This window comes from Tamandua tetradactyla, chromosome 7, assembly GCF_023851605.1.
Source record: "Tamandua tetradactyla isolate mTamTet1 chromosome 7, mTamTet1.pri, whole genome shotgun sequence".
In the NCBI taxonomy this organism is placed as follows: Eukaryota; Metazoa; Chordata; class Mammalia; order Pilosa; family Myrmecophagidae; genus Tamandua; species Tamandua tetradactyla.
The window spans coordinates 58,715,098-58,740,187 of record NC_135333.1 but is presented as its reverse complement, the minus strand read 5'-3'; the positions used below and the strand labels follow the sequence as shown (position 1 = coordinate 58,740,187).

The 25,090-nt window shown below is 36.1% G+C and overlaps 1 protein-coding gene across 1 annotated transcript in view; it reads left to right on the top strand.

Annotated features, from left to right (window-relative positions):
• The window catches only part of NET1 (neuroepithelial cell transforming 1), a 61,382-nt gene that overhangs the window by 21,235 nt on the left and 15,057 nt on the right, over positions 1 to 25,090 (top strand). Inside the window, exons 2-3 of the mRNA XM_077169522.1 lie at positions 6,133 to 6,199; positions 9,291 to 9,350. Coding sequence (XP_077025637.1) covers positions 6,133 to 6,199; positions 9,291 to 9,350 — 127 coding nt within the window. The remainder of the gene's footprint in view (positions 1 to 6,132; positions 6,200 to 9,290; positions 9,351 to 25,090) is intronic.

Sequence of the window (25,090 nt, the reverse complement as noted above, 5' to 3'; positions counted from 1 at the left end):
TAGGAGGCATGCCTGCTGCAGTGAATGATGTTTGATTTACTTGGCTGGTGCTTAAATGAGAGGGCTCAACATAGCACAGCCCAGGCAGCTCAGCATACCTCATCTCAGCAGTTGCAGCTCAGCCCAGACCTTGGAGATGCAGAAAGAAATAACCCCGGGGAAAGTTGTTGGAACCCAAAGGCCTGGAGAGAAGGCCAGCAGAAACCATCCTGTGCCTTCCCAAGTAAGAAAGAACCTCAGTGGAAAGTTAGCTGCCTTTCCTCTGAAGAATTGATGAAATAAATCCCCTTTTATTAAAAGCCAATCCGTTTCTGGTGTGTTGCATTCTGGCCGCTAGTAAACTAGAACATTCCCCAATGCTGTCCTAAGTAGAGATAGAAATTTTCCTTTCTGACTGCTAGAATTATCAGTTCTCCCTTTAAAGCCTTCACCTGATTGGATGAGTCTTCTCTCATTGCTGAAGGCAATCAACTGAGTAATGATTTAAATCCATCCGTGAAATATCCTCAGTTATAGTCAGGTCAGTGCTTACTTGTTTAAACAGCTGGACACCATAACCTAATCAAGTTGACACAGGAACTTAACCATTCACAATATTGTACTACCATCAGCAGTATCCCATTTCCCCAATTCTTTTATCACCTCAGACGAAATCTATACCCATTAAGCAATAGCTTCCTCTTCCCATCCCCCCCTCCCCCAACAGCCTCTTGCAACCTATAATCTAGTATTTGTGACAATGAAATTTGTTTCTTCTAAGTGTATCGCATAAACAAGATTATACAATCTTTATCTTTTTGTATCTGGCTTATTTCACTCAACATGATATCTTCAAGATTCATCTATATTGTAACATGCATCAGAGCTTCATTCCATTTTTTGGCTAAGTAATATTCTGTTGTGTTTATATACTACCTTTTGCTTATCCATTCAACTGTAGGTGGACACTTGGTTGTCCACCAAAGATGGTTGCTTCCACCTTTTGACTAGTATGAATAATACTTTTATAAACATTAGTGTACAAATAACTGAGTTTCTGCTTCCAGTTCTGGATATAAAGCAAGAAATGGGATTGTCAGGTCATGGTAATTCTATTTTCAACTTCCTGAGGAACTAAAATTGTATTTTTAGCTATGTTAAATATATAACGCACAAATAACTGAATCAGTTCTTATAACCCAGGATCATCACTATTGTTTCTATTTATGTTTGTAGTGTGCTAAAGATAAAAATATGGTCACATAAGCTTGTTAGGCTCCCACATCAAATGACTGTACTTTTTAACAGTTTTACTGAAGTATAATTTATGTAACAACTTCCACCCATTCTAAGTGTACAATTCAGTGATTATTATTAAATTTGTAGAATGTGCAGCCATTACACAAAATATTACCTCAACTTTATTTGCAATCAACCCCCCATTCCAAACCCCTCCCTAGGCTCCCTGGGCAGCCATAGATCTGCTTTTCATCTCTATAAATCTCTGCTTTCTGGGTATTTACATAAATGAAATCATACAATATGTAGTCTTTTGCATCTAGCTTCTTTTACTTAGTATGTTTTTGAGATTCATCCATGCTATAACATGCATTGATATTTCATTCCTTTTTAGTGCTGAAGTATTCCATTATACTATTATACTGCATTTTGTTCCTCCATTTACCAGTTGTTGGACATTGAATTGTTGCCAGTTTTTTTACCATTCTGAATGATGCTGCTGTGGATATGTGCATCCAAGTCTTTGTGTGTACCTGTGTTTTCATTTCTTTTGGGTAGATTTCTGTGGGTAGAATTGCTAGGTTGTATTATGTTTAACTTTCTAAGGAACTGCTCAACTATTTTCCAGAGAAGACTAGATTTTTAATTATGTTTGCTTTTAGTTCTTTTCCTCTTCCCTCACTGTTATTTGCTGCTATAGTTCTATGTATCTGTACTTCATTCCCCGAATTTGCTGCTGTGGGCAAGGCACGTGATAAACCAAGTATATTAGAACTGAATAATGCAAAAGCACCAAATAATATCTGTGACATTGTGTTGTCTGGTTTGGGGTGGGGGGGTTGTTGCTGGTTTCTAGATGTTCAGCTGTGTTCCACACAGATGTTCTAAGGTGTATATATTGGGACTCTCAGATGCAGGGGAGAAAACTCCAGTGTGATAGGGGATATAAATTTGTGATTATCAGATCCTCCAGAATCTTTTTGAAGTGGGAGAAGAGATAGTTCCTTAATAGCAAAGATGCTGATCAGTCAAAACAGTAATAGGTGTTTACTATATCAGATATTTGTACCAAATAGGTGAATTGCTTTTGTAATAATTTTCACTTTTTTTTGCTTATTTGCAAAGAAATTGAGAATTTTAGTTCAGCACCCCAAATATCTACAAGTATTTACTATACAGGATAGATTACATTGTTCTTTCTGCATTCATAGTACCCTTAGCATTTATAGACTAAAATTTTTTTATTTTAGCTGTTCATGAGTGTGGTAGTTAGATTCAGTTGTCAACCTGGCCAGGTGAAGGCACCTAGTTCTGTTGCTGTGTACTTGAGCCAATGGTACGTGAACCTCATCTGTTGCTAATTACATCTGCAGTCAGCTAGAAGGCGGGCCTGCAGCAATGAATGACGTTTGACTTAATTGGCTGGTGCTTAAATGAGAGAGCACAACGTAGCACAGCCTAAGCAGCTTGGCATTTCTCATCTCAGCACTCGCAGCTCAGCCCAGGCCTTTGGAGATGCAGAGAGAAATAACCCGGGGAAAGTTGTTGGAACCCAGGGGCCTGGAGAGAAGGCCAGCAGAGACCATTCTGTGCCTTCCCACGTAAGAAAGAACCTCAGTGGAAAGTTAGCTGCCTTTCCTCTTAAGAACTAACAAAATAAATCCCCTTTTATTAAAAGCCAATCTGTCTCTGGTGTGTTGCATTCCAGCAGCTAGCAAACTAAAACAGTGAGTTACACATAGTTCATAATTTGGCTGAGGCATTTATTTGAGCTGCGTTGCTTGTATGTGGAACAACTTCCTTGATCCAGCAGCCATATATCAATGTTGTTGCATTCTTTTCTTGATTTTACATAGAAAGTAGTTCTTACTGGATCTGAGACATTTCTTACAAATTTGTTATGTTTTAGGTGTTCCTGTCTGTATCAAGGTTTATTCCATGCTAATGTCAGTGACCTACTCTGCTGTTTTCCTATCATTAATCCTATTCCACTTGAGTTTTAAAAATATTACTTACTCATTCCATTTGGCTTTCATTATAAACTCCTAAATTTCTACTTTATAAGCCAGTTCACATATTTATATTTCTGTGGTTTCTTTTCCTTTTTATTTGGAAGAGTTCTCTCACTTATGTTGTGTTCTAGTTTGCTAGCTGCCAAAATGCAATATACCAGAAATAGAATGGCTTTTAAAAAGGGGAATGTAATAAAGTTGCAAGTTTATGGTTCTAAGGCCAAGAAAATGTCCCAATTAAAACAAGTCCATAGAAATGTCCAATCTAAGGCATCCGGGGAACGATACCTTGGTTCAATAAAGCCAATGAAGTTCAGGGTTTCTCTCTCTTCTGGAAAGGCACATGGCAAACCGGGTGTCATCTGCTAGCTTTCTCTCCTGTCTTCCTGTTTCATAAAGCTCCCTGGGAGACATTTTCCTTCTTCATCTCCAAAGGCCACTGGCTGGTGGATTTTCTGCTTCTCGTGGCTGTATCATTCTCTGCTCTCTCAGAATCTCCCTCATTCTCCCAAATGTTTCCTCTTTTATAGGATTCCAGTAAACTAATCAAGACCCACATGAATGGGTGGAGATACTTCTCCACCTAATCCGATTTAACAACCATTCTTGATTGAGTCACATCTCCAGGGAGATGATCTGTTTACAGTTTCAAACATACACTACTAAATAGGGATTAGAAGAAACGGCTGCCTTTACAAAATGGGATCAGGATTAAAACATGGCTTTTCTAGGGGACATACATCCTTTAAACCAGCACACGTTGTTTACAGTACTTGTAGCACTCAATAAATGGTAGCTAATTATTGTCCTTTTTAAAAATCACTGTCAAGCTTTATCCCATTCTACTTAGGATCTTTATCATGAAACACCTTGAAGATAAATTCCATTTTAAAGACTGTTTAATTGTTTTCCTGTTGGTTATAATAATGTCATTTGGAACATTTTATGAAGATGTTCATTTAGTTACCTTTCTGCCACTTATAATTCCAGTTTACCCTTTAGTTATCAGCCAGGATGGAGGATGGCAGTCCCATAAAACAGAATCTCTGAAAATATAACTTGGCTTAAGCATGAATTAACAGAATGATTCTGTTTTTGAACAGCAGCTTTCTAAACTTATATTGTTTGGACTAAAACTAGTTTGGTTTAAAAATAATTTACGTTGTTAAAAAACACATTGTTTTAGTTTGCTAAAGATGCCAAAATTCAATGTACCAGAAATGGGGTGACTTTTACAATGCGGATTTATTAACTTGCAAGGCCAGGAAAATGTTCAAATCAAGACATCAACAGGTGATACTTTATACCTCAAGACTGACTACTGACAATCTTCAGCTCCTCTGTCACATGACCAGCACTTGATGTCTGCTGGTCTCTTCCTTTTCTTTTGGGTTTCTTTGCTTCCAGCTGTTGGCTTCAGTGACTTCCTCTCTGTTTCTGTGGGGTTTTTCTGTGTTATGTGCCCCCTTTCTCAGCTTCTCTGGCTTTTCTCTCAGATTCCCTCTGTGTGCTTCTCTGAATTTCATCTCTTATCGGACTCCGGTAAGAGGGTTAAGACCCACCTGGAGCATGCCTCAACTGAAATAACCTAATCAGAAGGTCCCAGCCACAATAGCTCTATACCCATAGGAATGGATCAGCTTTAAGAACATAATCTTTTCTGGGGTATATACAGCTTCAAACAATCACATGCCCTAAATGATAGCAAAGAAAGCATATTAGAAACCAAGGAAAAATCACAGTGGTATTAAATAAGAAACACAGTGAATATACTAAGCTTATTCCTTAATGTACTAGTTTATTACACCTTAAATTTTATAATTATTTATATATTTGACAAAAGGGAATTGGACAAAAATTATTGAAAAGCTGGAGTTCCCTTTCTTGTTACACATTTCAACTTTTAAACTATCTACACACATGTGCACACGCACATATTTTATGTAGTTTGTAAACTGTTATTTCCTGTCCTAGCTATGTTTTATGATTTTCTGCATAATTTTAAAAAGACAGGTTTTTGTCATAAAGCCTCTCTTACTTTATTCCTTCACATTGAATGGACGAAAGACACCAGAGGAAAATTTATTGCTTAAGAAAGAACAAAAGTCTTGTCAATTTTTTTCACTTAACTTTTTATTAGGGTAACGTATATACAACTCAAAATTTCCCATTTTAACGTCTTTCAGGTGTACAATTCAGTGGTATTAATTCCATTCACAATGTTGTGCCAGCATTACCAACATCCATTAACCCAACTTTTTCATTATTTCAGAGTCTAGTCAAATTTCAATCTTATTCAAGACCTTTGTATCAGATAAGTAGTCAAAGCCTTTTATCTGGTTTACTAAATCATAATTTTAAAAAGTCCTTCTAGAGTGAATTTACAACATGAAATGCAAATAAAGTGCATTGAGGGTCTGCTTATTATAAGAGTATCCTTTTTTAAAAATATTAGGAATGAGTGTTAACTTTTGTCAAATATTTTTGTTTTTGCATTTACTGAGAAGTTCATTTACTGTTTCTTATTTGATCAACTGATGCAATATATTATATTAATAGATTCCATATTATTGACCAGTGAGTGTATCTGTTCCTAAGATGAATTCTGCTTGGTTTCATGAGTTGCTCTTTTAAAAATTCTTCAACTGTCCACTGATTATACATTCACTCTCATTTTAAAGATTCTGAAAATGACCAGAACCTAGACCCTGGGTTTTTTTTTTTGTTTGTTTGTTTGTTGTTGTTGTTGTTTTTGGCAGACCCTCCCTCTAATTTCTAAGACTAAGTGACTAAGACTAGTGTAAGCAGTTTTGGAACTATGAAAATATATCTGTCTGTTTAAGGCTTTATTATACTGAAATTTCTCTCAGTATAATTAATTGTTTGAATTTTCTTTTAACAGATACTCCCTTCGGAGAGGTAGCTCCTTCACATTTTTAACACCTGGCCCCCACTGGGATTTCACTTTGGTGAGTAGATACCAGGGTTTTCCATTTCAGGGTATTAGAATCAATTCCTGGGTTGTCTTTTAGTCTGACACACAGTTTAGTTGTTTGAACTTCTCTAAATATCTTGAGGTACAGAATTTTTATAGCTGTCTTTGGCAGCCTTATTTAATCTTTTCTGTCTGCTAACAAGCCAAAGGAATTTTTATTTCAAGTAAATAAAAAACATATTTTGAAAAGTACTCACTCATAATCTTTAACTCTTTATGAAATCCTTTCACTTACACTAATCTCTACCAGTATGAAACAAGTTGTACATTTTCTTGCAGTTCTGTTTTCTTGGTTAAACATAAAAATGCTTAGTTACATGTAATATTTATAATGAATGAATGATTTTCTCCTTTTAATAATCTTAGAATGGATGGACTGCTTATTATTAGAATGAGATTTTACAGAGGCGTCTAACTTTGTGTGAAGTAACACCAGAAAATTGATTGTTTTCAAAATTTAAGTCATTACCTCATTATTTATGTTTGTGTGTAATATAGATAGATAGTATGTACAAATAGAGCATGATTCTTATGCCTTTCTTATAAGGGAAATAGCAAAAATGATTGTTTCTAGTTTACCAAAAAAATTATTTGCATGGATATTTTGATGAGTTTAACAATATATGTTTAATTTGTATTCTGTTTTTTGTTTGGGGATTTCTGTTATATCAACTATTATATCCATTACATACATTAATTGGCCAGTAAAGCGCTCACAGTGAGAGTCTCGTGGTTTTAATGCAATTCTGCGTTTTCCTTTCATATTATTCCTTCTTCAGTCCCTTTCTTTTATCAGTTGATGAGCCTAAACTTAAGCAGAGAATCTTTAGTAGATAAGTGTGTCCAGACTTTTTACTGTACTTGTAAATAAATAAATGATCAAGATGTAGTGGAACACATGATGCTGACATGGGTTAGAGTAGAGGTTGGGGGGTGAGAAGACTTATGAGAAGAGGAGAGTGGGATGAGGAAGGAAATTGCCAAGCAAAATGAGGATTTTACTAGAGGAAAAGAGCATATATATGTATTTACGTAAAATTGTGTATGTGTGTGAGCACATGTATAAAGAAATTTAACAGATTTTTAAATATTCTGCTGTATTATCTTCTAAATATTTTAAAGTTTTGCTTTTCATATTTATATCTTTCATTCATCTGGAATTTATTTTTGTATGTATGTGGTGTGAGGTTGGCTTACCAGCGCTCCCAACACCATTTGTTGAGAACACCATTTCTTTATAATGCCTGTAATATAGAAGTTCTCATATATTTGTAGGTCAGTTTCTGTGCTCTTTCTTTTGTTACATTGGTCAGTATATCTATTCCTGAATCAATACCATGTCATGTAATAACTGTATCTTCAGAGTAAGTTTACTAATGCAGTAAGTCATACTCCCCGACTTCTATATTGCTTTCATTGTTCTGGGCTCCATACTCTTCCACATGCATTATAGGGTGAGCTCTAAATATTCTAATGGGATTTCTATTAGAATTAAACTGAATTTGTAGATTAATTTGGGGAGAACTGACATTTTTATGATACTGAATTTTTCCTTGCATGAATATTTCATATCTCTCTAATTTTTCCATAAAGATCTCACATGTTTTTCATAGATTTTTTTCACAAATACACACAGAAAGGTTCACCTAGGCAGGTATTTTGGTTACTTTTGCTTTTCAAAATCGGGATCATATTATTCATACTTTTCTGTATCTTCTCAATATGACCTTGAGAAAAATAAAGATTTCTTGAGTTCTCTCACCTCATTTTTTTAGTTTTTTCCCCATTTTGATTTATATTATTCTTTCAGGCCTTATATCATTTTCTTAATGTCTTTTAGTTCAATTTGAAATGTTATAGTTTTGCCCTCCTTTTTTTCAGCATGTCTTTCTGATGTGCCTGCTTTTCCTATAGTGATATTATTTTGCCCTTTATTCTTTTCTTTCTTAGAGTTACTTTTTTTTAGGATTTGATTTTGAGAATTTTCTTTTCTTCATTTTAATACGGATTTCATTTTCCTGAACTCTTATAGGGAGGCTTGGATCAGATAGTTTTTCTAACTTCCATAGAGCCCATCTTTCATTGTTTTCATGTAGTTTTAAAAAATATGGTAGCTTACTTTCTGAGACTTGTTGGCTCCATTCACTGGAAATTTGTTTCTTAAAATTTTCTTAAGAATCTATCCTTAATCTCTGAGCCTGACTTTGTTGTGTGTGATACTTATTTGGCAGACCTGATTTATTTAAAACATAATTTTTAAATTTGCTTTGTATCTTTTTTTTAACTTTTAAGACTGTATTTATATTCTTGCAATTTGTTTTTCTCATTTAAATAATTTTGTAAGGACTGTATTTTTAGCATTTCTGTTATTACCATGGCTTACATTTCACTGGTTATCTGTATCATATGTAATCTGAAACGTTATTTTGAGATGTAGGAGAATGAAGTGTTTTGTAAGGATGATTATTCAATATTAAGGACCAGAAATCATAGATATGTACACAGTTTTGTCATTTCTGACCCCTGTAGTACTGAATGAAGGTGATAGGTGATTACTGGAAGGTATTCCAGTGAGACTGAATATTCATCTTCCAGTTGAGAAATCTTGCTTCAAGTAGCAAATCTTAAGTACCTTGTACCACGAGGAAAGGACATATTTTTCCTAGTGGAAATCCCTCCTCCATAGGGTAAATAATGTTTTTCTTCTCAAGAAAAAAAAAACACTTGTTGCCTTTATGTATAAAACCTATTTTATTTTTTCTCTAAGAAGTACAGATGCCCTTGGCTTACATAACGTTCGGTTCTGAAAAACTTGACATACATAAGTTTTTTAATAAGGTAGAATTACTTCAGAGCAGGAAATTATTTATTTAGTCAGGATACTTGTTAAACAGTATATATGTCAGAGACAGTTTATTAGCATCCCTCATCAAAATAATTTCCCTGTGACTACAGCTAAAGCTGTCAATTTTTAAAAGTGATTGTTTTAGTTTTATGGAGTTCTTTACTTAATGGGAGTAAAATACATTCCTTCTGTAAAAGAATGAAACTTTTTTTTCTTATAGAAAAGAAAACGAAGAGAGAAAGATGATGATGTTGTAAGCCTTAGCAGCCTTGATCTTAAGGTAAGCCTCACCGGTCTATCAAAGAGAAGCTTTTTAAAATAGGCAAACAGCACTTTATTTCTGTGCTATGAAAATAATAACTGCTTCTTTGTTTTTCTGCATTTTTTTAAGTGCAAAACTAAATAATATTTGTTCTTTTAGATAGTTTTTGTCATTCTAGTTCTTTGTTAAGCATGAGGGAAAACTGCCCTCCAAACACCATTAAGCTGTAACTAGTGGTCATAAACTCGAATTCCTAAAGAGCCCAAGCTTGTAATATATACAAATAAAAGAGGTAGGGTAGGGACTATGAGAAGGCAAGTACCATGGCCCTTCTCAAAGAGGCATGCAGCCCTGTTGAAATCTGGAGTTTTATTTCAAATCTAAACTTTAAATGTTGGGTAAATTTTTTTCAAAACCATGTAAGCCAAACAGTTCTTCTACAAGTCAGATGTAGTTTATGGGCTTCCAATGTGTGGCCTTTGATAAACTAAAACTCAAAATGCGAGACTTCTGGGCCAAGATGGCGGCTTAGCAATATGCGCATTTTAGTTCATCCTCCAGAACAACTACTAAATAACCAGAAACAATACAGAACAGCTCCTGGAGCCATGTCAGTGACCGGACACACAGCGTACCCCAGTCTGGACCAGCTGGACTGGCTGCGAGCCCACGCAGAATCGTGAGTTCCCCAAGCCACGGCGACCGGCGCCCCTCCCCACAGGCTGCTTCCCAGAATGGAAAGGAAACAGACTTTACCAGCAGCAGGGACTGGGCACAATCAAACACCAATTGTGGAATTAATTAACAAATTCTGACTACTAAAAAATAGGCCCCCAGCTCAGGTGAACCTGGTCAAAGTGGAGGTCGCTCATTTTTGCCCCAATGCCAGAGGGGCAGGGCTGACAGAAAAAAAGAAAAAAGAAAAAGAAAAAAAAAAGGAAGCAGAGGTTTTTGTGGCTGTGTTTCTACAAAGGTTTGACTGCCTTTGGATACAGCAGCAGGACTTCTCAGGCTGCAACTGGCCCAGGCATAGGCAGAAACAAGCTTGTTTGAGACTTGTCTAGAGCCTGTGCCTTCCCCAGGGGAGGGGTGAAGCCCAACTCAAACCAGCCTACAGCCTCTCCTCTGTCTCCACCACGCCTCTAGCAGGGAGAGTCTGTCAAAGTTAGATACAGCATCATCTTATGCTAGTGGGACTGCAGGCAGACAAGCACCACATACTGGGCAGGATAAGAAAAACAGAGCCCAGAGACTTCACAGGAAAGTCTGTCAATGTGCTGGGTCTCACCCTCAGGGAAAACCTACCCAGGTGACTCTTTCCTCCTGATAGGAGGCCAGTTTGGTCTGGGAAAATCCAGCTGGGGTCTATAATACCTACGTAGACCCTCCTAAGGGTGGGGGGATGGGAAAAGGCACCATACAAGCAGGGCAAGAAACAAGAAAACAAGAACTGAAAAATTATACTCTGTTAAACAAAAACTAAGCTAGGGGTCCAGAAAAAGTTGAACAGAATGTCAAAGAACAAAGAGACAACAAATTCATCCAGCAAGAAAACGCTAGGTAAGAGAAGTGAAAGCAATCTCCAGAATAAACTAATTAAGGTAATTAAATGCCTAGACATCAACAAAAATAACAAATCACACCAGGAAAATTGAAGATATGGCCCAGTCAAAGGAACAAATCAACAATTCAAATGAGACACAGGAGCTGAAACAATTAATTCAGAATATATAAACAGACATGGAAAACCTCATCAAAAACCAAATCAGTGAATTGAGGGAGGATATAAAGAAGTCAAGGAATGAACAAAAAGAAGAAATCAAAAGTCTGAAAAAACAAATCATAGAAAGGCACGGTAGAAGAGATGAAAAAAACAGTGGAAACCTACAATGGTAGATTTCAAGAGACAGAACATAGGATTAGTGAACTGGAGGACGGAACATCTGAAATCTGACAAGAAAAAGAAAATATAGGGGAAAAACACGGAAAAATATGAGCAGGGTCTCAGGGAATTGAAGGACAATATGAAGCGCACGAATATACGTGTTGTGGGTGTCCCAGAAAGAGAAGAGAAGGGAAAAGGAGGAGAAAAACTAATGGAGGAAATTATCACTGACAATTTCCCAACTCTTATGAAAGACTTAAAATTACAAATCCAAGAAGTGCAGCGTACCTCAAAGAGTATAGGTACAAATAGACGTACTCCAAGACATTTACTAATCAGAATGTCAGAGGTCAAAGAGAAAGAGAGAATCTTGAAAGCAGCAGGAGAAAAGCAATCCATCATGTACAAGGGAAGCCCAATAAGAATAAGCGTAGATCTCTCAGCAGAAACCATAGAGGCGAGAAGACAGTGGGATGATACATTTAAGATACTAAAAGAGAAAAACTGCCAACCAAGAATTCTATATGCAGCAAAATTGTCCTTCAAAAATAAGGGAGAAATTAAAACATTTTTGTACAAAAAATCACTGAGAGAATTTGTGACCAAGAGACCAGCTCTGCAAGAAATACTAAAGGAAACAGTAGAGACAGATACGAGAAGACAGAAGAAAGAGATGTGGAGAAGAGTGTAGAAAGGAAGACTATGAGTAAAGGTAAAAAGAAGGAAAATTAGAAGGACATATAAAAGCCAAAAGGCAAAATGGTAGAGAAGGGTACTGTCCGTGCAGTAATAACACTGAATGTTGATGGATTAAGCTTCCCAGTCGGGGGACATGGACTGGCAGAATGGATCAGGCAATGGGACCCATCTATATGCTGTATCTAATCAAAGGACATGAGGGCGAGGACACAAATGGACATTTGCACAACAGTGTTTATTATAGCAGCATTATTTACAATTACCAAGAGATGGAAACAGCCAAAATGTCCACCAACAGATGGGTGGCTAAACAAACTGTGGCATATACATACAATGGAATATTATGCAGCTGTAAGACAGAATAAAGTTATGAAGTATGTAGCAGCATGGATATGGACCTTAAGGACATTATGCTGAGTGAGATTAGCCAGAAACAAAAGGACAAATACTGTATGGTCCCACTGATATGAACTGACATTAGTGAATAAACTTGGAGAATTTCGTTGGTAACAGAGACCACCAGGAGATGGAAATAGAGTAAGATATTGGGTAATTGGAGCTGAAGGGATACAGATTGTGCAACAGGACTGAATGTAAAAACTCAGAAATGGACAGCACAATACTACCTAACTGTAATACAATTATGTTAAAACACTGACTGAAGCTGAATGTGAGAATGATAGAGGGAGGAGGGCTGGGGGCACAAATGAAATCAGAAAGAAAGATAAATGATAAAGATTGAGATGGTATAATCTAGGATTGCCTAGAGTATATAATGACAGTGACTAAATGTACAAATTAAAAAGATGTTTTTGCATGAGGAAGAACAAAGGAATGTCATTACTGCAGGGTGCTGAAAATAGATGGTAATTATTATTTTAAAATTTCAACTTATGTGTGAGACTGGAGCAAGAAATGTTTATTTGGTACAAAATTTATTTTTTGACTAGTGCATTTCCTAATATAACTTATGTAGATAGCTTGGTTGAACAACATAAGTACATGGAACCATGGGTAGGACATGAGATTTTGTTGGTTTGTCCAGAGTGATGCCCTGATGAATCCCAGAGTGATTTGATCAGTGATTGGAAAAGTATTTGCAAAATCCCCTTTGGGGAATGGTGAGAACAGGGGAAAATTCAACCTCCCCAAGTTGAATTCTTGATATTCTCACAAGCAGTGTGGACAACCAAAGCTATAGGCTGAGCCCCCAGTCTTGGGGCTTAACCCCACAAAGGATAGGTCAAGCCTACTTAAAATTAGGCCTAAGTCACCCCCAAGAGAACAGCTTTTGTTGCTCAGATGTGGCCTCTCTCTCCAGCCAACACAACAAGCAAACTCACCACCCTCCCCCTGTCTACATGGGACATGATTCCCAGGGGTGTGGACCTTCCTGGCAACGTGGGACAGAAATCCTAGAATGAGCTGAGACTCAGCATCAAGGGATTGAGAAAAACCCTAGAATGAACTGAGACCCAGCATCAAGGGATTGAGAAAACCCTCTCAACCAAAAGGGGGAAGAGTTAAATGAGACAAGAGTCAATGGCTGAGAGATTCCAAACAGAGTCAAGAGGTTATCTTGGAGGTTATTCTTATGCATTAAGTAGATATCACCTTGTTATCCAAGAGGAAATGGAGAGGCTGGAGGGAACTGCCTTAAAATGTAGAGCTGTGTTCCAGTAGCCATGTTTCTTGATGATGATTGTATAATGATATAGCTTTTACAATGTGACTGTGTGATTGTGAAAACCTTGTGTCTGATGTTCCTTTTATCTACCTTGTCAACAAAGGAGTAGAACATATGGAATAAAAATAAATAATAGGGGGAACAAATGTTAAAATAAATTTAGTTTGAAATGCTGGTGATCAATGAAAGGGAGGGGTAAGGGGTATGGTATGTATAATTTTTTTTTCTGTTTTCGTTTTATTTTTCTGTTGTCTTTTTATTTCTTTTTCTGAATTGATGTAAATGTTTTAAGAAATGATCATGATGATGAATATGCAACTATGTGATGATATTGTGAATTACGGATTATATATGTAGAATGGAATGATCACATATTAAGAATGTTTGTGTTTCTTTCCTGTAATTTTTTTTAATTTAAAAATTAATTTAAAAAATTAAAAAAACTCAAAATGCACTTAAAAATTATTGTGCATCATTTTATGCAAAATTGTAAATAATCCCCAAAACCTGGTATCTCTGGAATTACTTGGCCTTTTTTTTTTTTCAGCTGGCAAATATTACAGAAACATCTTGGTTTTAGGGATCTATTTTAAAGATTATTTTGAAAGGGCTATACATTTTTTAAATGAGAGATTTTATAAAATGTTTGACATCCTCTTTAATGGTGGCAGCTGCTGCTTTTTAAAAATAAAATATTTTCTAAAAATTGAATTTTTGTAGGTCTGCCCATCTGAATTTTCAAAAATACAGCAAGTGAAGTTTTTCTTACTTTTAGTACATAATGTCTTCACAGAGAATTTATGTTTTAAGTGTTAGTGTTTTGCAAAATGGTTTAGTTGCATTTTTAAATCTTATATTCAAAGAAGAAATCTTATATTCAAAGAAAGAAAACTGAAAAAAAAAATGTATGAAATGTCAATCAAGAGTATTATCAGGCATGTTTCACATCAAACCAGTTAGGAAATAAGACAGTGTCTGTGGTTTGCCATAATGAAATACATTGTCAGGTCTACTTAAATATAATCATCTGTTTCTTCACCTCAGCTGTAATATTTATCAATATACTGTCAGCCCTGTTTTGTCTATCCACTCAGCCACCCCTCTCCTGGATTATTTGAAAGCAAATCCTAAGTATCATATAATTTCATCTGTAAATATTTCACTAACTGTCCCTTAAAGATAAGAACATTTTTCCCTTAAACACAAATACCATTTTTCACACCTAAAAAAATAAAGCAATTAATTCCTTAATATTATCAAATTCAGTGCTTGCACATTTACTCGATTATTTTATACATTTTTTTGTCTTGCTTTTGTTCATTTTGTCTGTTTGAATCAGAAGCCAAATAAGGTCCATACATTGTGATTGGTTATTTCCTAGGTATCTTTTAATCTGTAGATTATCCCTGTAGCTTTTTGGTTTGTTGCAGTTGTTGTTGTTGTTGTTGTTGTTGAAAAACCATGTCATTTGACTTATGGAGCTTCCTATAGCCTGAATATTGTTAAATATATCCTCATGGTATCATTTACTGTTTCTATACTCTGTATTTCTTATATATTAGTAGTTCTATCTAGAAGCTTAATCTAATTTGTTTTGGGTTGCATAGGAGGTTTATAATGTCTTTTAGTGATATTCTCAGAATCGGTTGCTGAGTGAAATCTTTGCCCTCCCCACAACGTGGGACATGACATCCAGGGGTGAAAGTGTCCCTGGCAACGTGGGAGATGATTCCCAGGGATGAATCCAGACCTGACACCGTTGGATCAACAATTTCATCCTGACCAAAAGGGGGGAAAGAAGTGTAATTAATAAAGTATCAGAGGCAGAGAGAGTGCAAATAGAGTCGAGAGGCTATTCTGGAGGTTGCTCTAACGCAAGCGTCAGGTAGACCTTGCTACCTATCATAACCTGCCAACCCCCAACCAGGACCATTCCAGCCAATCCTAAAGAACACATAGGACAAAATATAAGATTCAACAAGTTAGATTCCAAATGTTACTCCATGTACTAGAGTAACATTCCAGAAACCTACAACCTCCAGATGGGTCCCTGGTCCAGATAAGTCCTGAAACCTAGCCCAGACCTTCCAGAACATCAGATAGTTCCATCTCCCTACCCCATATTGGTGACAGACCCTTCCAATATGAAAAATTTAGAATTGCCATAGCCCAAACACCCCCAAAGAGAGGGACAGCAAGATCAAAGGTCATGGTGGAGTTATACAAGAGAAGATAGGATTTAACAAATGAATATGAATGCTGAATCATTAAATTGATCTCTTTTAGTCTCCAATATTTTAGAGCAGCTAGAAGTAAAAACCTAATATTGTGAAATTATAACCCATGTCAAAATCTGAAATATGTTGTACACTAATTGTGGTGCTGTGCTTGGAAATTTATAGCTTTTTTGTATATACGTTATTTTTCACAAAGAAAGAAGGAAAAAAGTCGATGGTGGTGATAAACAAATATATAGGCCCTCTAGCCTCCTATATTCTTGAGCAGCTAGAAGTAAAAATATGAGAGGATCGTATTGTGGCCCAAGACAAACTCTGGGATCTGTCCTGTAATTACTGTTGAAGAGTGCTCTGAAAACTATTGCTTTTTTATTTCTTTGCTTTGTATATATGTTATACAGTTAAAAAAAAAGTTTAAAATCAAAAGAAAAAGTTAATGAGCTGGAAATTTGAAGTGTATTGCAAATAGGCATACAGCTGATGACAGTGCTGAGAAGCATTCTGATCTCTCTAGTGAACCAGCTGGTTCAATGGTGGGCATAATAAACAATTACATATAGAATTAAAAAAAAAAATCAGTTGCCATTCTCAGACTAGCATGCCATTGAGCTTTTGTTGGAGTTTGAGATTTCTCCTTTTCTCAGAGCCATCAGAGAAGCCCAGTTGCCTTCCCTTTTCTTCCTCTTGCACTGGGTTTCATTCATGTGTGGTTTATCTGCTCATATTTTGGGGCATGAGGGGAAACCTTGTCCTTCATTTTGCTGTAGATTTTGTCGGTGACTTTTCTGGTTTGCTATGCTAGTTGCTTTATCTGCCTTTTTTTTTTTTAAGAGTGAAAACCTGTCAAATATTTAATTAATGAACTAACAGTATAGTAAAGCTAGTTCAGAGGACTATAGGAAACACTAATGTATCTTAATCACTGAAAAAAAGAATGGTGGAATGAGATCACAAAAATAGGCATAAACATATATATCCTCATCTACTGAATGTATTTGCCTTGCTGTCGACAACCATTTGCATTGCTACCAGTTTTGTGCATAACATCTACCCTGACAGAGTTTGTAAAATAACCTATTTAATAAGAAATAATGAATTGAACAAAAGGTACATAACCCTGGAAAATGAGATAACCCACTGAAAGGACATTTAGGCATCCTTTTTGCCTTTTTTCAGATTTTGGATTTTAACAGTCCTCTTGTTATCAAAAATACTCTCCAAAACTTATTCATAATTACAAACATAGGTTCAGCAAGAAGTGTTAACATATTTAGCCTTCTTACAGTATGGCTAGCAAAAGTAAAGCTACATAGAGTTTAAGCAACTACTGATGGCATAAACTTAATTTCCATCAGAAAGTAGTGGATCATCATTCAAGAAAGTACTAAAAAAAATGAAAAAGACTGGAGATACTATCTTTGTAGTTTGCTTTTAGCTTTCAGTGTACACAATTTATAATTCAGAATTTTACATTTTTGACCTATAATGACAAAGAGAAGAAATTGACAGAGGGTGATTTTTCACAACTGTTAGACAACGAATGTGTAGTGACAGACAGCAGTAGTAGAGCATTAGACTCTAATGATTATGATTCCCGGCTGCCTGAAAATGTTACCAGAACAACTGGTAAGTATCACAGAATTGGGTTTCTTCTTACAGCCCCCCTAGTTAGAGAGAGCATGATCTCAGTAATCGTTATTGTGTCCCAGAGGAGGGAGGGTAAAGACAGGATATTTAGATTTTGAAATCTGATTTAAGGTGGGTCTTTCAGTTGGGGAGGAGAGCTTAATTAGTATGGGTAAGGATCATGATATGATCCCTATATAGCATAGCAAGGGGTTCAAAGAACCTGGACCATCATGTTTCACTAAAAAGATATGTAATGCTTATATGCCAGTTGTGATGTTTATGGTGTTAGGGCATCAAAATTTACTTGATATAAAGAAGCTTGCTATGTCTGAATATTAAAATGTCTTATTCTTTTTTTTTACTATCCCTTTCTTCTTTCTTCTATATGATTACAAAATGACTTAAAATGTTAAAAATATTTTTAAGTCCCTTGTACCCAGATGGTAAATGCTGATGACTGATTTCCCTAATATACTGAAAATTAAAGTATTATTTGGAGGGTTTCTTTGCTCTTGTGTTTCTTCTAGGTTAGTCTTTATTTCTGGACTTATTTCATTTAAAGTTCTTTCCTAATTCTTACCACCTTTCTAATTCTGATTTATGTTCTTTCAAAGCTAATTTTGAAATATTACATTATAGTTTTTTTGTGTTTTGGGGGCATGTTTTTCTATCATTTTAAAATTATCTGTAGGAATGTTATTTTCCCCCATATTATATCTTTTCTTTCTTCTAAATCCTTTTTATGGTATTTGACTACTGTAATTTTCTAGTGCGCATTTTGATGTGAAAGTAGAGGAATGAGTCAGTAGAGCTTTTCTAGCTTTACGACTCTAGAGCTCCCTCTTCTGTTGTTTTTGAGAAGTGGCTGGTGCCAATTACTCTGGCTTCCTTGAATTTAAAATGTGGGAGTGTTAGCCCAGGTTTCCCCTCAGAAAGCAGAATCTGAGGCAAAGGCTTGCATGCAGGCAGTTTATTTTGAGAAATACGGGACTGGGAAGAGTGAAACAGTCTGGGGGAAAAGCCAGTACAATTGTTTGATATTGACTTGGCAACTGGGGCTCAGTCCTACTGGGCCCTCTGAGAAGTCATAACATACCCCATAGGTAGAAGAGGAAATGTTCTTCTTGATTGGTTCCCATCCGCTATTGGTTAAAGATTGCCCCATAAGGTATATATTCCCTAGTATTTTATGGTTACACATTAGTGAAGCATTAGAGAAGCCCTAAAGCAGAAAGTGAGTGATTTGTGGTTCAACATATTAAAAGGTAAGGAAACCAGATATGAGGGGGAGATACATGTGATGTTTGATACTGATTACTCCTTGCACTAGTCATATGTGGTCAGGCACTTCATTAAATCCAGTCTGTTATAGAGGCTTCAATGTAGTAGCCAGACATAGTCTCTACAAAAATTTTAATACAGAGGAGTAAGCTACAGTTTCTGCTGCTGCATAAAGCCATAATTGATAAACATTATTTCACTCCTTCACCACCCTTAACAGATCTTCCTCACCTTGAGCGTGGATTAAGGTGCTTGCCGTATCTTCATCCTTGAGGGATCTAAGCCTTCAGTTTATTGTTGCGCCATGATTACTACAGTTGCTCCTTTGCACTGATCTTTGGACATCGAAGCAACAACAGACATGCTAGTGAATATATTAGGCTCCAGTTGTACTTCTTTCTGTCCCTATTGTGAAGCAGCACCCATAGTGCCTTATGGTAATCAGAATGAACAATATTGTAATTTATTTCTTTGCCTGCTATTTCACCAGGATAAGGAGACCAACATGTTCAGATGCTATTTGGAGCTTCAAATTCAGAGGAACCCTGACCCATAGTGGAATCTTGTCCACATCACTTTCCAGTCCAACCCCCAAACCAGGACTTAACCAATAGAAACAGGCTGCAGCAGTGGAAAACACAAAGTATTCTCTGGGTATGGTGATGAGAGGGGCCAATTCTATTTTTACCCCTTGATTCCTGGAACCAAATATTGTGGCTTTTAGGGACACAGCACCAAATATAGGCTGTTTCACATTCTGAAGAGCAGTGCTCCAACCCTGCAGAATTTTGTCACTGAATTGGTGTAATAGCTGAGCCATTAATAAAAAATTATATCGTTCTATTAAGCTGTCAGCTTCTGTTTGGGGAGGTATATGGAAGGGACAGTGGATCATGGGATTATCTTCCTGTTGTTATAATTCCTGTACTATAAAATAGGTCCCTGAGTCTGAGGTAATGTCGTGTGGATTCTCATTCTGATTAATCTGATATTCTGTAAGCTCTAGATGATGGTGCTGGCAGAAGTCCTGAAGATAGAGAATGCAATTCAGTATCCAGTAGAGATGTCATTTCCAGCAATGATAAATTACTGCCCACTCTCAAAGCAGAGGGTTTCATATAATGAACTAGCCACCAGATGGCTAGCTGGTCTACCCAGGGGGTGAGGCTATATGTTCAGGTTTCAGCATCATTTCACAACTGCTAGCAAGTTAAGCATTCATCAATGGCAATGACCAGATCAACCTTGGTAAAAGAGGGCCTTTTCAGATGTCCTCACATATAACCTTCATGCCTGTCATCATACCTACACTCTTTGTGTATACTCCATTGTACAAGTTCTGGGGTGGTCCAGGAAAGAATATCCTTAGGATAAATCATCCTGTCTACTTAGTGCCTCCTAGGCTCTAGTGCCTTTGTGCTCCCTAATAAGCATTAAGATAAGACAAAGATCCTCCCACTTTGTGCTCAGTCCCATAGGGCTTTCCATATGCCTCTTCAAATTTTGTCTCCACTTTCTAATCTTACACCTTCCAAGCCCCTGACCAACCAGCCCAACTATTTGCCACTGTTCAGGAACCTATATATGTATCTATACTACATGCCATGTCTTCATCCATATAAAGTGAACAACCATGTGTACTGCTTATTTTTGTCCACTGGGAGTATTTCCCTTTACCACTCTCCTTCAGGATTAGCCCTAAATGGAACTGCAGTGTACTAGTGGTCCATTTTCTTCTTGTAACAATATATGAAGCTAATCCATCTGTGAACTAGGGCCAAGTTTTTCTCCAATGTCAGTTGGTTATAGAGAGCTATCCCCATCACCACCAAGTGAGGCTACAAATGTAAGTTGAAGGAGAAGTATTAGTGTAATGTAGTGGATAATATGGAAATCTGGCCCATCTGTTCATGTAACTTATGTGCTCTTTGATCTTACTTAGGCCTGATCCAAAATATTCCATTTCTCTCATATAATAGATTGCCACTGTACCTGCTCAACTTTATGACTCTGTAGATCTGACTTTGTCCATTAGAGCAACTCTGATTGCAAAAGCACATGATGTCCTGTGGTCAGGTCCTTAAGCTTTAATTGGGCTACTGGCACACCAGTAGTTTTTGCCACAGAGCCTTGCTACAGTACATTAGAGATCTGCATTGTAATTCTCTTCTTGGCCTTGCCAGAGATGTCATGCAGCATCTTTGTCTACCATAGATACTTTAAGATTGATCAGATATGCTAGGTCAAATGACCTGAGCAGGAAGACAGCTTGCAAAACAGACTGTACCTGCCACAGAGACTACTCTTGCTATGAGTGGGCAGAAAATATATATATATGCTCACAGTGGGCAAATGATAATATATATTCCCAGTGGGTAGAAATATAAGCATTACACATAGTAGTTCACTTTATATGGATTAACTTTTTTTATTATGAAATATAACATATATACAAAAAAATAAATTTCCAAATACATTTTAACAAGTAGTCATAGAAAGTGATAGTCCCACTCAAAACTATCAGCCTTTCAGATTACCCTATTAATGGGTTAAAGTAGAATTCCCAAATCTAGTATATACTCCCTCCAAAATGTAAAAGCCCTACCAAGTGCTCTGCCTCTTTCTTAGTGCTGCAGAGTATGTGGTGTAATAATTGTTCTTTACCTTTGAGGAGATATCCCAGAAAGCCCCAGGCCACTGGACTAATAAAAACTTTTCTAATGTTGGCATACCCTGAATTTTCATGGATTAATCCCTCACCCCTTAGTATATGTGAGTCTTACTACAGTATCCAGAATACCTGGCACTTCCTGTTGACCAGATCTTGCTGGTATGATATCATCAATATAGTGGACTGGCATGATAATCCATGAAATATTAAGTGTTTTATGGATGTATATACACACAGTGGAATATTATTTAACCATAAAAAGGAATGAAGTTCTGTTATGTGAGTAGGATGAACCTTAAAAACAATGTCCTTCAAAAACAAGGAGGGATTAAAATATTTTCAGACAGATACTCTTTGTGACAGGGAACAGCTTCAGAACCTGACAGCAAATGTAGACTGCTGTCCTTAACACTTAATAACCAACTACTATTGATCCTTCTTACTAATGTGATTGAAAAGAATACATAGGCCAGATCAGTAACCATATACCAAATGTTAGAGGATTTGTTGATCTGCCCAGGGAATACTCTACATTCTGCACAATAACTAGCTGAGATTAGAGCTACTACTTGAGTTAAGTTTACAGTAATCCACTGATATTTAACACAATACCTCTGATTGTTGCAGGAGGAATACAGATTAATCAAACTGGGGTATAATGGAGACTAGCACTTCTGCATTCCGTAATTTTGATGGTGGTGCTAATTTCTGCTTCCCATCCTGTGTGTTTAATCTTAACACCAATCTCAGTGTCAGTGTCTTCTAGATTCCCTGTAAAAATCAGTATCTGAGACAAGGGTTAATTAATAGGTTGTCTATTTTGAGGTACCAGGGAACAGGAATGGGGATGTAAAACAGAGAAAGAGACCAATGCAAGTGTCAATAATTAAGCTGGTTACCACTATGGGCAACTGAGGTTTGATCTTGTTGGGGACTTTCTGACAAGCTGTGAATTGTCTTCTCAAGGGACTGAAGACAGGAACATTTATCCACCAGCTCCTGTGCCCCATTAGCCAGTGGTTGCTCTATGGGTGTTAATTCCTCACTACTAGGTTACTTAAGTATAAATGCCACACAGCGGCATCCAAGAAGTCAGAGTGAAAAGCAGGAGATGCACAGTGCAGCTGAAGCAAGGTGCTGTTAGGTTACAGCTGCATAAAGATGGTTGCTGTGACAACAACTAGAGTAAAAAGTGGGTTAAAAAAGGTATAAAGCTGAACACAAAACAGTATTGTTTTGTCTTCCATTTTTTGACCTTAGCTGAATTTGAGCAAAAATGGGAGAAAGCATAAGTGATCTTACATTACACTAAGAATGATATGTTATACTGTGTACTTGAGATCAGCACACCACTGGCAGCACCAATATCCGACTTTATTTGCTGTTTCTATTATTGTTGCAAAAAGAACCATTGTTTTGATAATAGCAAACCACTTCTGTTTAGTCTTTCTAAGAGTATTTAGTTGATCTGAATTGATCTATTCCCAATAAATTTCTAGAAAAGCTTGGAGACACTCAAATTTTTAATCCAAAGGATTTTTGAAAACTCAAATCCACATAAAACTTCATTACTTTCTTTCATACTAGTTCAAATGGAACCACCTTTTTTTTTTTTAAACTTAACTACTCCATAATTTAGAGCTCTGGTTTCTCAAAAGTTCCATTTTGTTAATATTTCAATGTTTCCTCTTGGAATTCTGTTTTTTACTAACCTATTTTTAGTAAGAAATATAGTAGATATATGTAATCTTGAACTTTAGAGTTGTAAAATGGAACACAGTTTTATGTTTAGAAAAAGTCCTTAAAATATTTCCTGTGAGGTGGGCTACAGTGTCTCAGAAGGCAAGAATGCCCGCCTGCCATGCCAGAGGACCTGGGTTCGATTCCCGGTGCCTGCCCACATAAAATATATATATATATATATATATATATATATATATATATATATTTCTTGTGAACTATAGAATCTTTTTAATCCACTAGTGTGATTTTCTTATATGTTTAATTTAGTAATATAAAATAAAAAGCTACTTAAGGGATAAAGTTACAAATTTTACTATCATCCATATTTTTCTACAGATAAAACAATTGTTTATACATCATTCATGGAAAAGTCCTTACAAACATAATTACAAAATTCAAAGAACGGGTTGACAATTGCATTTCACAATATTTCATGTAGAGGGCAGCAGAGACTTAGATTTTGTTTACCTTTTGCTCACAATAAGGCCTTCCTAGCCTAATTTACAATTGTTTTCTATTGTTCTAGACAAAAGTAATAAAAAAAAATCTAAACAAAAAAACGGTAATTTTTATGCCCTAAATTCATTTCTAAATTCTAATAACATTGTAAGGTCTGGAAAAGAAGACCTTACAATGTTATCTTTCTTTTTACTTTATTCATATCATAGGGAAGAAAGAATTAAAGCTTCCATACAAGCTGAAGAAAAAATATATAACTAAACCCAGTCTTTGGGAGCCATTAATTCTTTTACCAATAACTAGACGTCTTTTATAAAGTTGCATTATTTTTAGATAACCCACTTAAGTTTTTAAGTTTATAAATTCTAAGTCTTCTTACACAAAGAAAAGACACTTAACCAATCTGTGCCCAATTATGCCATTTGTAGTAAGTCATATAAATAGCTGCTATTAATAACATAATTAAAACACTCCCATCAAATGAAATAGTATTTCTTTGAAAATTTAACAACTCAAACTATTTTATTATATTTTTACTTACCCTACCTTGATACATAACAACTGTGAGGCAGCTAATCAGTCTCTCACAACCTTCTTTGTGGTTTCCTTCTCTGTAAAATACTGGCAATTATTTAGTGAATACTAGCTTAGAACTCAGGAGACTTAGATTTAAACCTAGTCTGCTACTAACTCACTGAAAGACATTAACAGTTTTACTGATTTTTACTTAGTACATACCAGTAATTACCAAGAACATGTGCTAAAGGTTTTTTATTCATCATCTTATCTGGAAGGTGCATTGTAATAGGAGTTGAGCAGGCCAGATTCAAATCTCTATTTGGGCACTGATTAACCATGCAACTTTGGACAAGTTTTTAAACTCTCTGAGCCCCAGTTTCCTGTTATATGTACCATATAGTGTTGATTAAATAAGATAACATGCATAAAGCTCCTAGTACAGAGGAGGAATTCATTTTTTCCTTCTATTTTTCACCATCATCCTTCAAGAAAAGTGAGGAGGGTGGGTTCATGATTTCAAAGGACCTTTTCATTTTGTGGAACATTGCTAAATGTTCTGATTTCATGGAACATTGATTGCTATATATATATAATGATTCATGAACATTGATTCAATATCTCTTAGAATGCCAACTGCATATCTACCTGTTCACTGTTCCTATTTTAGATTCTACTTAAAGTTGTTTAAAATACATTTCGATCACAAATCTGAATATTCAAAATTAAACTAAGATTTTAATGTTGATAAGCTGGGATTTTTGTGCTCATGGTGCTCACCTGTAGGCCCTTTTGGGCTCATGCGAGCTTTCTATTTTTACATATAAAGACACCTATCTTTACCTCTTGGGTCCTCAGTTAAACAAGAGAAATAAAAGATGCCCCTTCTTGTTATTTTGGCCTTACTTCTATCAGAGCTAGTGTGAAAGCACATTTTGAGAAAGATATGTG